This window comes from Protopterus annectens, chromosome 1.part0 (assembly GCF_019279795.1).
Source record: "Protopterus annectens isolate FY-2018-M chromosome 1.part0, PAN1.0, whole genome shotgun sequence".
NCBI classification, from domain to species: domain Eukaryota; kingdom Metazoa; phylum Chordata; order Ceratodontiformes; family Protopteridae; genus Protopterus; species Protopterus annectens.
This window is the reverse complement of record NC_056725.1, coordinates 857,509,416-857,525,836: the sequence shown is the minus strand read 5'-3', so window position 1 is coordinate 857,525,836 and position 16,421 is coordinate 857,509,416. Positions and strand designations below refer to the sequence as shown.

General features: G+C 41.8%; 1 protein-coding gene across 1 annotated transcript in view; it reads right to left on the bottom strand.

Annotated features, from left to right (window-relative positions):
- Positions 1-524: 524 nt before the first annotated feature.
- Positions 525-16,421, bottom strand: part of LOC122795418 (sulfotransferase 6B1-like) — a 460,444-nt gene continuing 444,547 nt past the window's right edge. The window contains exon 7 of the mRNA XM_044063683.1: positions 525-1,360. Coding sequence (XP_043919618.1) covers positions 1,230-1,360 — 131 coding nt within the window. The 3' untranslated portion in view covers positions 525-1,229. The remainder of the gene's footprint in view (positions 1,361-16,421) is intronic.

The following is a 16,421-nucleotide window of genomic DNA, read 5'->3' as shown; positions in this document are numbered from 1 at the left end:
AGACCTGCACAGTTATATGTTTATCTTCAGCTTCAAAGACTAAAGCAACTCTTAAGACAAAGAAACAAGTACAGCATTCTCCTACTCAGACTTCCACGCCTAAAAACAGATGCTTAAAATGGCCGAAGACCTAATTACTTTGATCAGGGGTTCCCATCCCCTTCCTGATAAGAGGCCTAGGCAAGAGACAGAATATGATTCTTCTGATCAGGTTTCTATTTCCTCTGATTCCTCTTACTTAAACAAAAAAAAAAAAACAAAAAAAAAAAATAACAAAGGAAGAAAATGGAAGGATGAAATCAGGGACACTTAGAATAGGAGAAGGGAAAGTGGCTGCATTCAAATACCGTCTCCTATCCTCAAGTTAATTCGGAAAAAACTAATTAGAGAAGAAAATTGGAGTATATATCTACAGTCACACAGATGTTCATTAAAATGGCAATCTCATTATTTAGACAAAACATTTTAGCTATTATTTTGTGGCCTATCAAAAAAGTCAAAGTCCAAGAAAAGACTACTTTTACTCCATGATGCTAATTTGTTTAATAGGCTGCGTGGGCCTCTAGCCCTTAGTTTCACTGACAATGTTCTGAACAGAAGTGAAACACCATCAAAATCCGGACAAGCTCTTCTCATTTCCAGAAATTTGTGATACTTTTTCTAGCTATATATATTAGATCCCATAGGAATACGGAACCACTTCCAGGACTGGCAACCATATTTTGCAGTATGTAGATTCTTAATAACCAAAATAATTTGTATGAAGCAGAAAATTTTGATCCATTAACACAGCGAATATGAATGCTGTGGCGTATGTTGTATTTTACTGAATATGAACTATATATGCCAAGAAAGTAAAATGATGTTCATATGAAGTTTATACAATAGCCCAGTTTCACTACATGTCACATTTTATAATCATTGCTTGTCTCAGTGTTCATAAGCAAAATCGTTTTACAATAGTAGTTTTCTATGAGCAGAATGAAATGTCACATGGTAAATATAAACATCTTGAATGTATACCCCTTCTTTTTGATTAGCATCTTCTTACTACTTTGTGTTTTTTGTGTATTCTTACTAAACATTAATAAAAGTATAAGGAAGGACAACTATTATGTCATATTAAGGACTCTGGCCTCAATATACTATACTAAACAGCTAGTTGCAGTCCATCAAGTATCACTTTGCAGTTCACCTGGCTACAGTTGTCTTCCATTTCAACTTTAAGTTCAAGCCTTGCAGTATAAATCATAATTCAACTTTTTCCCAAGCTTTGTTCCTGCAAGACACTCTTCAAACTTGGCATCCATCTCCTTGCTCTGAGCTTCAGTGAAATAGTTCTTCCAGTCTCCTATTTCACCTGAAAGAAAGGAGGTACATGCAAAATATCAGGTGTGAGCATCGAAATAAGCATTTTACATTGCTAAGGAATTATACAGCTTGCATTACAACAATCAAGGAAAAAAAGCATTTTCATAGTTCCCATATATGTTTTTTTAACCCATACTGGATCAACAAAGGAGCTTCACCTCCTTTTTTGTTAAAATTGTGACTGAGAACTTTCTATACTAATGCAATGAAAAAAGAAGTTAACTATTAATTGCTATGCAGCAGACACATGATATAGATATAACCTAACTCAGGAATTGCTGCAGCAGTTTCTGAGGGCAGCCTGTCATCTTACTGAAGTTAGAATCTCAAACTTTGCTTCAAAACTGGAGATTTAATTAAAGCAGTCTTCTTAAATAAAGATTGTCCCCAGGATTTACTAATCTTCCATGTAAGACTAGATTAGTCTTACACGGAAGTGCCAGTCTAAGAGTATGATGGCAGCATGCCATGCACATTAATGAGGGCACGCTGCCTCAACTCTAAAGCTTACACGGAGCGTGGACGAGTGTAGGAGGCGTGTCGGACTGCCAAGCAGTTTAAAAATCCATGCCCCTGCAATGAAGAAACGCCTAAATGTTAAGTTACATGAGCGAGTCCGCTCACATGTGCACAATGTAACACTACACTCCCCCATATGTTAAACAACTGATAAAATTAAAAATAGAAATATTTTTAATTTTTTTTATTTCATCCAATATAACTGCCTGTATTTGCACGTGCTTGCGCAGGTTTGCCCATTGCTTAGCTACAGTTAGCAGTTTAGACACCAGAGGATAATAAGAAAAATATATGCAAATTAAGCAAAATAGCGATAACGTAGTGGTTAGAGCCTTCGCACAAAGAGAAGGCATTCCCAGTTAAAGTCCCACTACTGCACATTCCATTTTCTGTTGGAAATCTGTATACAAAAATATTTCCTGACATTTTTTATGTATAAGTTTTGTAAAAAGCATTGAAAAGTTAAATGTAGTAGTGAACAAATTATATATATATATATATATATATATATATATATATATATATATATATATACATACATATATATATATATATATATATATATATATATATATATATATATATATATATATATATATATATATATATGAAGGTGAAATGGTTATACATTCTGAGGCATGAGCACCCTATTTTAAGCAATATAAAGTACTGCTAAGCACATTTTATCAGTATTGGGCATATTTAAATACAATTGCTCATAGCTGCGCACCGCGTTAACCAGCGCAATGTCTGTGCGTGTAGCTGCACACCGTGCTAACAAGCGCAATCACAACATGTTTGCTCATAGCTGTGCACCGTGCTAACCAGTGCAATGTTGGGCAACGTTGCGCAATGTTGAGCAACGTCAAGCAACGTTGGGCAAAGTCGAGCAAAGTTGGTAAAACACGGCCACACCTCATTTACTGTACATTAACCAGTTAGGTCTGCCCAGTAGGAAAATAAAAAGCAGTGACAGGGCTTGAACTCAGGGTACTGAGCACTATAGTCATAGTACTTAACCACTAAGCCATGACAGCATTTCATAAACATACACTTTCAACAGACACATATCTATCAAAGGAATTTTAAACATTGCCAAAATCAGCTAAGCAGGTGTGCCTACAGCTGAGTTTCTTCAAAACTGGCCAATCACAAATAAGTGCGGGAAATGAGGCATATTTAAGCTCCACAGGCAGGAATACTTGCTATAACTGGTTGTAGCTTCCTTCTGCTGTTAGCATAGCATGAGCAGTGTTGGAGAAGGCACTCGATTTAGAGCACAACGCTGGGGCATTGAGGAGTCCAAAGTAATGGTTTGGCTCCTTGTCCACAATCATGAGGAAAGACTCCTGTGGGGCCAGTACCAGGGTACCCAATATAAAACAGAGGCCTGGAACAGTCTTGCTCATGATCTCACCAGTGCCACTGGTGTTCCTCAAATTGGTGAGCAGGTCAGACACCATTATTCTGACCTGAAGTGACGTAGGGAGGATCAACTGGACCACTGGATCCAGAAATCCCGTGCAATGCCTAATGCCACAGTACTGAGTAAGTAGCCATTGTATTAAGTAGTTAAGAATTGCTATGCTTGTCTATACTATGGATAGGTATGTCTCAATATCACTGCATTTACTTCACAGCTGCAGGTGTCCGGGCTATGAATCAGCAAGCCCATGAAGAGAGGCTGCAAAGGCTGCGTCATCAGGCAGGTTAGTAATTATTCTGCATGTACTGTTATATAAAATAAATGAGAGCCTTCAAAAACTGTTTTAACCCAATAAATAAAGGTGTAATAATCCTTTAATAAGTGTATAATTCCTGGAGTGCGTCTGTGTCATTTTCTTTGATATGTTGTTGTACTGTTGCATTCTACAAATGGTAGTGTTGTATTAAGCAGTGTCAACCCACACTTGGGTAGGCCCATATAATGTGGATGAAGGGAGTGCCAGTAGCTTTTATGCATATTTACAGCCCTCAACTGTTGGTTCATGCCCAGCATGTACAGGTTAATCTGGCACATGAGTAGCTTTGTGTTCCCCAGAAATGTCAGTGTGCTGCCAGAAATGTAGGGAGCTGTTAACATATAACTGATACTTTCACCTGAACATATCTAGATAATTATATGAAAGTAGAGCTGTCAGTGTATCATCTTAGCAGTAGTGCATGTGAGCAACTCTCAAAATATGTAGCAGTAACATCTGCATCTTCGACAGTTTGTATGTAAGATACAGCTCATGTATATAATGATCTAGCAAAATCCAATTGCACAATATAAGGACATTGGGTAGTGTAATACTACATGTAAGGGACATATAACTGCAGTTAATAGGAATGTAGTGAAAACTAGAAGGATATACAAGTTGTTAACTGAGCTATCTTTTTCCACCCTACTCTATGTGCATAAAAAATGCAATTCCACACCACAATCGGTATGTCTAATCTCAAAACATTTGTTGGGACATATGTCCTATTGGTTTATAAATATTTGCATTTATTTCTATGCATGTGCCCTGTTAAAATACCACAATATTGGTGGCCTGTTGCCATCAGTTCAACCTGCATGCTGTTGTAATGTCCACTATTGTTCTATATATGCATGTGTTATGCTTGCTTTTCAAATGTTGAAAATCTGGTGTGTTGGGTTAATGGGAATACTTCTGCATGCTGTTATAACTAATTGGGAATGCTGTTGACTGTTACTAACCCATATCTTTATTAAACTCTCCAAAATATAGTTTGTATGGGAAGGCCGGTCCCAGCAGATCCACCTGTCCCACCTCAGCTGGCCATGGCACCTGGCACCAGCAGATCCGGTGCCCAGCCTGGGATCTCCTCCTCCGTTAGCCCTGTGCCACCTTTGGGTGGAAGCGCTGCAGGGGATGGGGCTTGGCCCCCCGTGCAAGCGTGGGAGGAGCAGGGCCACCTATCACCCTTCGAAATGTCCGGGCTGTGGTGCATAGAGAGATTGAACGTTCTGTTGCAGAACCTCTATGCCAGCTTGAGGCTTGAGTGGCGCAACTCCTGGGTCAGCCTGCCCCTCCTACACAGCCCCTAGCACAGCCACCCTCTGGGCCATGAAGGTACAGTGGTGACTGTCCATGGGTGGAGACCTCAGTCCACTGTTTTAATCTGGGGGCTCATGGGCTTGCGATTTCCAAACATCCCTCCCTGTCAAAGGTGTTCACCCACCACATGTGTCATATACTGCCCTTGTATGCATCTTGTTTGTCTTGTCTATTTACCTCCCCAACCTACCTCCTAAAATATACCTACTTCCCCTACCCCACATTCCACTCTCACCTGAAAAAAAAAGGGCAATCTGCTCCCCAAAAAAAAAATATGCCCCATACATAGCTGCCCATTTTACACACATGTCCACTGGACACATGAAATGTTATTTAATTGGCATTACAAGATACTTTGTTGTCCTCACCCCTCTCTCAGGGGTTGAAGGTTTCATATCTACCTCCAAATTTATTGCATATGCACAGCTGTTGAAGAAATGGGCAGCTATGGACCTTCCATACACCCATCCTGCACATCCAGAGCTATTTTCCATACTGTTGTTCCCTCTTTGTGCCCCTTTTTCACCACTTTCCTATTTCCCCATTTTTCTTTTCTTTCAAAGAAATGAGTGCGGCTGTTAGTGGGAGTAAGCACTATTAAGAAGTAGTTAGCGGGTTTGCACTTGTTTGCTCTTGGCTAAGCAATGCGCAAACCCGCTTACAGCTGCTTAAAAGTGCCTTAGTCACTCTGTATGTGAGGGCCTTTGTTCTGCTCAGGAGCAAAATAAAACACCTCTGTCAGTCTCGAACCCTGGACCTTGCACACACTACACAACATAAAGTACCACTAAGCCACGGTAGATATACATCAAGTTGGTGGTTAAATAAATATATCATGCATCAGAATGAGTGAATGTAAAGGAAAAATAGGAATACCATACCACACAACATGTTCTGTTGATGCTGACCAACAGTTGTTGTGGGATTACATTACATGACTTTGATAAGAGAAGCAGCCACTCTAGCAGGAAATAATGTTACACCATCACTTTACAACCCCACACAGTATCACAGCAGGACAAACGCTGGCATATCTGTTTAGGGCAGAGGCCATACCTCCCAACTGTCCCTAATTTTCAGCGGTGTCCCTGATTTTGAAACAAATTTTAGCTCTGTCCCTCTGAATCCCTTCGAAAACTACTGACTTTGGCCAGAAAGATGGTGACTTACACTTAATGAATAATGACAATAATTAAGAGTTAGACACTTCTTTTACTTCAGAAAAGGTGTATTAATTCATATGCTCTGATTCTCTCAATGTCTCAACTTAATGGCACTAATATTTTAAACGTGTCCCTGACTTTTTCTTGACTTTTCCCTGAGTCTGTTCAAATATGTACCCGAGTCGTTGAGAGGTCTGGCAGAGGCAGAAACACAGATGCATATCAGCCTTTCTGCTGTTGCACACTGTGCAAATAGCTTTGGAAGAAGTTTTGAAAGCATACCCTTATATAGGAATACAACACTGAAATACAAATGGATGTAGCCATGTACTGGTAGCAGCCAACTGTAAAAATGCCATTGCCATTGGTGCACAGACAAAAAAATAACAGGCTATTCTCTGGCTATCATGTGGATAGGTCCACAGTTGGGAGTTATGCAGACAGACTACTTGCCTTGATAAACTAACATGTATACAGCAACCCTGTAAGTCCAGCAAGATAAAATCCACACAATAGTACTTACGATCTCTGTACTTCTGCACCCTACCCAAATGTAGAATATACCTGTGTGTGCAGGGTCTACCAAGGATGTAGGTAAGCATACTCACAGTACTGAAATGTGTCCAGTTTTTCTGAGCAGCTTGTGCTAATGTCAACACTAAAAAAGCAAAAACTGTTTAGAACTGAGTAAATGAATATTCACAGTATAGCAGTTCACAATTCTTGTGCCAAAGGTATACATCTCAATAACTAGCTTTGTATGGCAGTTAATTGTAACAGCTGAAAAGAAAGTACATCTTTCCATATATCTTGGGGTAGCATTTTGAGGGGTGAGTACATTTCTACACTGACAAGTGGGTAATGGAAGCAGCAACATTAGGTCTAAGTACAAAATGTAAATCTCTGGCTACACCCCTGGCTTCTGATATAAGAATTATACCAACCTTCTGTCTTAAACAATGATGTCCACAGCAAACAAGGATGATCTCCATCTTGTAAAGCTAAAACACCTATATGAGTTAGCAATGTATAGTACTGGGCTTCTATGACAGTGATTACTGCAATTACTACACAGCAGAGCAGGCCGCATGCAATTAGCAAATGGTGGCCACTAATTTGTGCAGAGGCAATCACATGCTCATGTGCAAATTCCTACAAAAGCAGGGTGCAATCTCTGCCAACAAACTCAATCACTCTAATGCAGAGACTGACAGAGAGAGAGACAGAGAGAGAGAGACAGAGAAAAAGAAATATTACCAAATCATACAAAGAAAAGGTATGTGACACATATGTATTTACTGGCATGTAGTAGACGTTATTGAAGAATAGTCTACATAATGTGAACCATTCATATGTGGCAGCAGTACTTCTTTATGCACAGATGTTCTCCTTAACTACTGCTATGGATAATACTGTGTGTACCTGTGGGCAGTGGGACATACCTATGAAATGTGTGGCTCAGCATTAAATGTCAAAGATCTGATCAATGTTATCTGTGTTCTGTACAGTAGTGTGGCCAATGGCTGTTGGGGGGATTAGCGCTGACATTATATAAACATGGGTGTGACAGAACAACACATGCATGATAGTCATATTAAAGTGTAGCTTAGCATTGGTAACTGCTGTAGCAGTCTAGCATATGTATCTAGCATCTGTAGCCATATATACCCCACCCTAATGTTAGTGTGTGTTCACATGTAACACCTGTTTGTGTTGCAGTAAGGCCCAACAGTTCAGCTGTGAGGTCCAGGGACTTACAACAGTGTGGACCTTGTGTGTGTATGCCACACACATACGGAGAAATATATATGTGTCATATATATTCATATCTGTATATGTGCATAGAGCAGGGGACATATTGCAACTGTTTGTGAAGGGTGGAGATATATATCCTGGTGAAGGTTAGTATGTGCATATTTGTATGTAGGTTTTAGCGTGTGACAAACAAGACAGCATACAGTGCTGGTATACAACATGTGGTGGTTAAACACTGTGGGTGGTTTGTTCAGTTTGCAATGTTGAAGCCAGTAAGGTCTGCTAAAGCTACCTGGGCTGTGAACACCTTCAATGCATTTATCCCAAGACTGTGCAATTTTATTACATTACTGTACACCTTACATCCTTTGTATAATTGATATTCTCACTATGAAAGGTGAAATGTATATGTGCCTACATATATATGTATATGTAGACCAATGGATGTGTATATGTATATATGCATATATATATATATATAGAGAGAGAGAGAGTTATATATACTCATACACACCTACATCTACTTGTTGTAATAGATTCTCTGTACTGTTGACTGACTGTGATGGTCAATATGTTTGTGAATACGTCAAAGACATGTATCTGTGGGATAACTTAGTGGGAAACTGTTTATGTCATGGTATTATGGGTCCTTACTTTGATCCAAGCAAAAGCTGTGTATTCTGTTGCTAGGCAGAACAAGTGCTATTGCATACAGTGTGATTAAGTCCCTTGGTTTTAACTAGGGTGTGTCATTGGAGGCTAAAGCACTACATCTATGATTGGTACCAATGTTGAATAAAATCCTGTGTGTACTGTACTACTACCTGAAGTTCTGGGCCTGTACAGCAAAGTATGGTGCATGTCCACATTGCTTGCATCCACTGTTTTGTGTGGTCCCTGTATTCATCACAGATTACATTTCTCAAGATTAAGGTTGTGTAAGTACTGACACACAGTACTGTATAGTACACACTGAAAGCTTATCTGGGTTGTCATACCTTTGTGTCCTGTGATTATGTCTGATGTGTGTGTGGGTATGTCTGTAACATGTCCTTTGATATATGTGTGGCAAAACATATAACTGTGTATCTAGCAACATTCATAGTATACTACAGCAGTATGCAACCTATATTCCCAATTGTGCACATATTTTGGCCATGGGTTTGCCATTAACAAGTTATGTGGTATAATAGTAATACACTTACTGGACCTTACACTGATTGTGATGGATGATATATTTCTTTACACATTAGCTTGATGTATATCTGCTGTGGCTAGGTGGTGCATTGTGCTGCATACAGTGTGCCAGGTACTCTTGTATAGTCTTATATAGTGATTTTATTTTGTTGCTGTGCAGAACATGGTTCATTAGACAGAGAGTGAGCAAGGCACTTTCAAGCAGTTGTGGGGTGAGCAGTGATAAGTGGCAGTTACAGTGTTTCACTCTCGGTTAGCTTATAGGTTGCTATATATGGCAGTTCAATGATATCTCTACTGTATAATGTTAAATGTGCCATATGACTTGCTCAGACATATTTTTGTATTTATGTCTTCCAGGGATCATGGCCCATTGCAGGAACCCCAGTTACAATAGTGCTGAAGATGATATAATTACTAGCAGTATGATTCAGCACTACCGTCTGATGTTCTCACAAACCAGCCAGGACCAGCAGGAGCGTACTGCAATGTGGCAAGATGTTGTCCGCAGGGTAAATGACGTAGGCCTGCATAACTGGACATATGAGCAGGTATGCCACCACTGCAGTGATCTTTTCAGACATGTCCGTCAGCGTGCTGCTGATGTGTGTAGGCAACAGCTTGCAGCAGGAGGTGGTGTTAATATCCAACCCCCCTCACCAGAGTGGAGGAGCTGCTCCTGAGCCTGTTGACACCTGCCCAACAACAACAGCAGCAGACATACTCCATGTTGGAGGTTGGAGCCACCCAGCAAGCACACATGGATGATTGCAGGTAACATTGCATATCTGTAGACTACTGTTATCTGTATTGGTAGATCATGCATATGTGAGATGTGGAGTGTGTCGTTTAAAGATGTGGAGCCCGTTGTTGTGCAATACTGATCATTTGGAACATAATCTGTAGCCCTATGAATGTAACCTGTTGTTGTACTGTAAGACTGCAAACACACAGTAGCAATGCCACAGTTGTGGCCACTGATAAACTGTCTCATCTCTATGTAGGTCCCTCTGGGGTGACATCAAGGCAGTGGACAGATGCTGGTGAGTGTGTTCTACATTTATTATTGTAAATAAACAGTGCATGTCATAGTTAAGGTGTAGGCCATTAACACACCTGCCCATAATGCATGCTGTGCATGTTTGGTGTAAGAGCACGCACATCACACTAATGTGATTAACTGCCTCAAACACATGCAATACCCAGACCATCTCAAACAAATGTGGCTAGACTGTAGTGACCATTGGATAGGCACAGTTGATACTCAACATGCACATAACATACACATCTATGTCATACACAGAGCATTTGCACATGCTACACATAAAGGATTCCCAAACCCTCTGTAAAGACACACTCCAGTATCCAAAATCTCATCCACACATTACACATAATATACCTGAGGGGTAGAGGCCTATCATGTGGCATTTAAACACTCTGCAACACACTACACATTCCTGTCAGGGAATACTCCTTATTGGTCTCCTTACAAACTCACTTAACAACTGGTTGTGAAATGGTGAATTTAGCCAAGGTAGTACAGTTCCGGCACAGCATGATTAGTGTTGGTTTAAGAAACATTTGTAGCCTTGAGTGACCACATGATGCTTCATGATGATGGCCTATGGTACTATACCCCATCCAGTTATTGTAACCACAGTACTACACATAGCTTTCATTGCTATACACCTTAATGTTGCGTGTGTGCACACATATGCACCTCTAAACAGTATGCATACCAATCACCATTTGCACAACTGACACATATATGTCTTGGGATGCTATTGAGTGGCTAGGTCATATGACACACATTGGGTATGTGTAGTGTTTAAATATGCAGTTGTGTTTTAGCATGCCATGTCATGGATGAGACTGGCATGTCCAAAATATGATCTACACTCACCATAAGTACCGTATATTTGGTATGTGGCCGAATGGTATTCCATCAATTATCCATACACCACTGATGATGTTGTGTGAATACTCATCATGCATGTGCTACAAATGTGTCCACAATTATTTGCTAAAGACACAGAGGCTGTAATCAGCATTGGATACCTATCTGACACACAGATACACATCCAGCAATGGTATGTACATCTGTGAGTTATGGTGCACAGTATATTTCAGGGTTATGAATACCTGCACAGCAATGTTGTGTCCATGTATGCACTGTGTTCCAGGGGGAGGGCCATCACCTAATAACAAAACACATGCATCAAAGCCATATATACTGCTAGTAACAAGGACTGACTACACTTGCACTGCATGCTGTTGAGCTACACATGTCCTGCATGCTGACGTGCGATATGACTATTTTGCTTGTGATACTGTACCCCATCATCACCTGCTATTGTGTATGTTCTGAGATTGCTGGTGTTGTGTGTGTCTGCTTTAGGGAGAAGTGTATTTTTGTATGTGCGCATGTGTGCATGTGGTCTGAAGTCATGTTCAGGTCTTAAAGTGTGTTTCCTGTTTTCCTTTCACAGGTACTGCGGTGGCGCTGGTTCAGTACAGCAGGGAACCTGATGTCACTGAGACAGACAATGATGATGAGGATAGGTGTGTTGAGGCACAGTTAGGTTTGTCAGGGTCTGTTGTTGGGCCATCAATTGACAGTACACAAGTCTCCACCCCATCCATGCACACGGTCATACTGTCTGTACATCCATCATCACCATTGCCCTTAGCTGAGGGACAGTGTACGGTTGGCACTGGCCAGGACAGTGTGGTATCTGTGGCACATGTATCAGGACACAGCAGCCATAGCCAGATGTCTGGAATGGTGCCACATAGGCAGATGCCCAGGGGTTCTTGTCAGAGCACTGCTGGTCATCATGCCCCTGGCAGACGTGCCACACCTCTTTTTACCACACGCATGTTCCAGGCTGTCATGTAGGCACAGACATGAATGGAGTGGTACACCAGACAGGGACTAAGGGCACAGAAGGCTCATAACACCTCTGTAAATGACAGTATTCATGATATAGCGGGTGCCATATGTAACTACACTGAGGTCACTGATAGATGTTGGGGTGAGACATTGGATGTCCTCCACAATGTCATGTCCATGTGTCAGGACAGTGCGGGGCGGTTGAGATGTCGACGTGGACGTATGCCAGCAACATCAGCAGCTGGAGGTCACCGTGGACATCCAGCAAGTCACAGCCACTCCTGTAGTGCCAGTACCAGCCCCAGCAATGTTGGGGGGGCTGTCCATAGACCTTCCTAGCAGACCACGTGCATGTGGCTCTGGCCATTCCCAGCAGGGACCTGTATCCAGTGGACATATGTCAACCTCTTCGGATAGCACCCAATCTGGATTAGTCCCTGATACTGCCTGTAGCACCCCTGCCAGGCACAGGTTCCATATCTGTGGCCAGAGATGGTGATCTGTAAAGCCTGCCAGGTAGTCTGTAGATGTCTCACAAATACCCGTATATGGCAGCCACATGGTGGAACTGTGTGCATGCAGACACACACATAAACCAGAAACCTAGGGCAAACACATACCCACACACATGACATCAGCATTGGCCCATAACAGTACTCATGGCCCTCACACACACACTCACACACACATGTCAATTGTATGGCTCAGTGTAGGCCTCTGGCAAACCAACAACACACCCTGTGCATATGATGAAACCTGTGCCACCTCCTGTCATCTGTAACACTGATATAGGAACAGGCTAACATGGTGCTGATGCACAGGGTGACTTTAATAAAGTATAGCAATGGTTGGATGTCTAGCGTGTTGTCAGCAGTAAAGTGTAATGATATCCTTGAAGGTGTAGCTGAGCAGGCATGATGCATTAAAGCTGTAATTAGCAATGTTGTATTGTTTTCACCACTGTTTATTCCAATTGTGTTTTGTTTGCCCATGTGCACTTAGCTGATGTGTGTAGTTGTGTCAGCATGCGTTATACAGTGGACAGTAAGTCTGGGGTGTGTGCAATACAGATTTGCAGGTGTCCATTTGTGAACATGGTGGAGTTACACTGTCTGCATGTACATGCATATTGGACACATGGGCAGGGTGACATGCCCTGTATTGGCCAGTGTTAATACTCCGTACTTTCTATTGGTGGCCAGTATGCACTGTACTACACACATTTTGGAACTTGAGTACGCATGTGTGTGTATGACATGGGTAGACACTGTGCTGTGGGTGATGCTGTTGTTGCTGTCATTGGTTTGCATTACTAAGGTTAACACTGTCCCAGATGCATAATCCTTTAGTAATGCACACTGTTCACCTACAGGGTTGCATGAACCGTGCTATCACAAACACAAGAAATTCTCACTTATACAGTTAAAGTGCAATAGTCTCATGGACCCCTGCCATAAATTAAATATATAATATAAGTTGTGAAGTCGTAACAAAAAAGAGTTACACACCAAGAAGAGATAACCTCTCTGGTCAGTATCATTGGGAAAATACAAATCCTCAATAAACATACAAGGCAAGCTTCAAAATACAAAATGGCAAGGATTCCAAAGACAACACTAAAGCTTTTAGTTTCATAGTTTCATAGTTTAGTACTAGGCTATCTGCCCTGAGGCATTTTCAAGCCTAGCCCTAGAGATGTGGCTTTCGCCACCCCATGTAGTGGTACTAAGGTGTATAGAATAAATTTAGAATACTGTGCCTTTGTCTAGTAGTGACACATTGAAGACCCCCTTACTTATTAAAATTAGTTTACTGTGTCTTTGTTAAGTAGCGATACAGGGGTGACCCACGGGGTAAACCTACGATCTCCCATCCACTCGTCAAGATTTCTCTTGAAGAGAATCAGTGAGGGGCTCTGCCTAACATGGACTGGGATTTTCTTCCAGAGTATGGGAAGCCTCTGAGTTATGAATCAGTCCCTCCAGCATGTTCTATTCATGTTTGTACTGAGGTTTAAATCTTTGGCTCTCGTGGTTCTTATGGATTTTGATTTTTTGAGGTGGAGCATGTCCATCAATTCCTGGTTGGACATGGCCTTGTATGTCAGGCACAGATCACCTCAGAGCAGGTGGTATGCTACTGAATAGAGCTGGAGTTTCTTTAGCCTGGCAGCATATGACATATGTTGGAAACCCTTGATCCTCTTGGTGAGGTACTTCTGGGGTCTCTCCAGCTGTTGTAAGTGCCGGGTGAGGTACATACCAAATGGGGCATTGTACTCAATCATGGGCCTGATAAGGGAGGAGTACAGGGGCACGATGACCTCCTTTGATCTGGATGTGAACCCCTTCATGATAAGGTGGGCAAGGTAGAAAGTCTTTCTAACCACTTTGGCAACGTGGGTGTCAAATGAGAGGTCACTATCAACTTGGGTCCCCAGGTGTCTGATTACTTTTTCAGTACTCAGTGGGGTACTGTCTATGTGATAATTTGTGGGTATTTTGTTTTTCCCAAAGGGGATGACTATACATTTCTTGGCATTCAGTTTAAGGCCGTGATTCCGGCACCAGTTGTCCATTTCAGTGAGGCCTTTCTGTAGGATGTATGTGTCAGCTGATGTATCGACTATGGCACATAGTTTGCAGTCATCTGCGAACTTTGTCAGTCACAACCCTCCCATGTTTGCTTTCACATCTGAGAAGTAAATGCCGAACAAGAGGGGTCCCAGGACAGAGCCCTGTGGGACATCATTTGTGACTGGCTTTGAGTCTGACATGGCTCCCCCAATCTTGACTTTATGGGTTCTGTTCTTTAGCCAGTTTGCAACCCATCTTATGACATATGGATTTACTTTTAAGCTGTTAAGCTTTTCTATGATCCCCGAGTGGGTATTGTGTCGAAGGCTTTAGCCAAGTCCAGGTAGGCTGTATGGACTGCCTTGCCCTCATCAATGGCTCTAGTGACCGTTTCGAAAAAGTCACCAGGTTCAAAAGGCAGGATCTGCATTTTACAAAGCCGAACTGGGTGGGATCAAGTGTCTGTAGGTCCCCAATGTCGTTGTTTATGAGTTCCATAATAATTCCTTCCATAGCATTGCAAACCAGGCTGGTCAAGCTTATGGGGCGGTAGTTCCCAGGGTCTGCAGTGGAGCATCCCTTGTGGTGTGGTAAAACTGTTGCTGTACGCCAGTGTTCAGGTACATATCCTGTAGTAAGGCTAAGGTTAAATAACATTTTTATATGCGGGTTTAGCTCCTCTTGGAGTTCACGTATCATGCAGCCGAGGATACCATCAGGTCCCATAGATGCTGTGTTTTTTGCTTTGTTGAGGGTGGTTCTCACCTAGACATCAGAGATGACAGGGAGGTTACATTCAGCTGGGATGAGTATTTCTTCTTTTGGAGGAGAGGGAGGGGAGAAATTTGCACTGAACCTGTCTGCCAGAATGTTGGCAGTATCTGTGGGTTCGGTAAATTTTTTGTCGTTGTGTACTAACTCTGAGCATATCTGAGTGTTTCCGCCCAGGTTTCTAACATAACTGAAGAATGCCTTGTGGTTATCTTTAGTGTCCTTGGCGATTTTTCTCTCAAACTTGGCCTTGGATAGTTTTATGAGAGAACGTAGCTTTCTACTAGTGCTGATCAGTGATGCCTTCCCTTTATGGGATTTTGCTCTGTCTTGCAGTAGCTTCCTTCTTTTGTTATACAATTTGTTTATGGCTGGGGTCCACCAGAAAGGACGCTTTCCTTTGGTGGAGAGGGTCTTGGTTTTATTTGTGATTGCACAATCCATGCATTCTTGGAGATGTCCGTAGAAAGCATTTGTGTAGGATTCAGCATTGTGGGATGTGGTTTCCATTGGCCCTGAGGGCTTAAATGATACCATCTCAGTCTTGAGAAGTGTAAAGTCGGCTTTTGAGAAGTTTCTCACTGTAGTCTTTTATGCTGGGGTTGGAGGTGGTAAATGTATATCCTGGGGGATTAGTTTGTGGTCAGATCTCACCAGTGAGGGCAATACTTCCAGTGTGGAGCATTTTGTCCCCATGTTTGTGATGATCAGGTCTAGTATATTATCCCCCCTTGTGGGAGAGGTGACTAGCTGTTCCATTGCATTTGAGTTTATGAATTCCAGGAACCTTTGGGCTAGGGTGTTAGGGCTAGAATAGTGCACCCAGTCTATGTTAGGGTAGTTGAAGTCTCCCAATATAATGGTATTTGGTGAGACATTCATATCTTCCAATGTCTTCAGGAAGGCTGAGTGGGGTTCTTGAGATTGGGAGGGTGGTCTGTAACATGCAACCAGTTGTATAGCAGTTTTGCCTATGGTTAGCTGCACCTGTTGCACTAGTGTTGTTTATACTCTACAGGGGAAATCTCTGATCGGGTCACAGTTAATGTAAATGGTCACAAAGTACATTTATCTGACTGACATTACCAATTTCTTGTCAAACTGTTTGAAT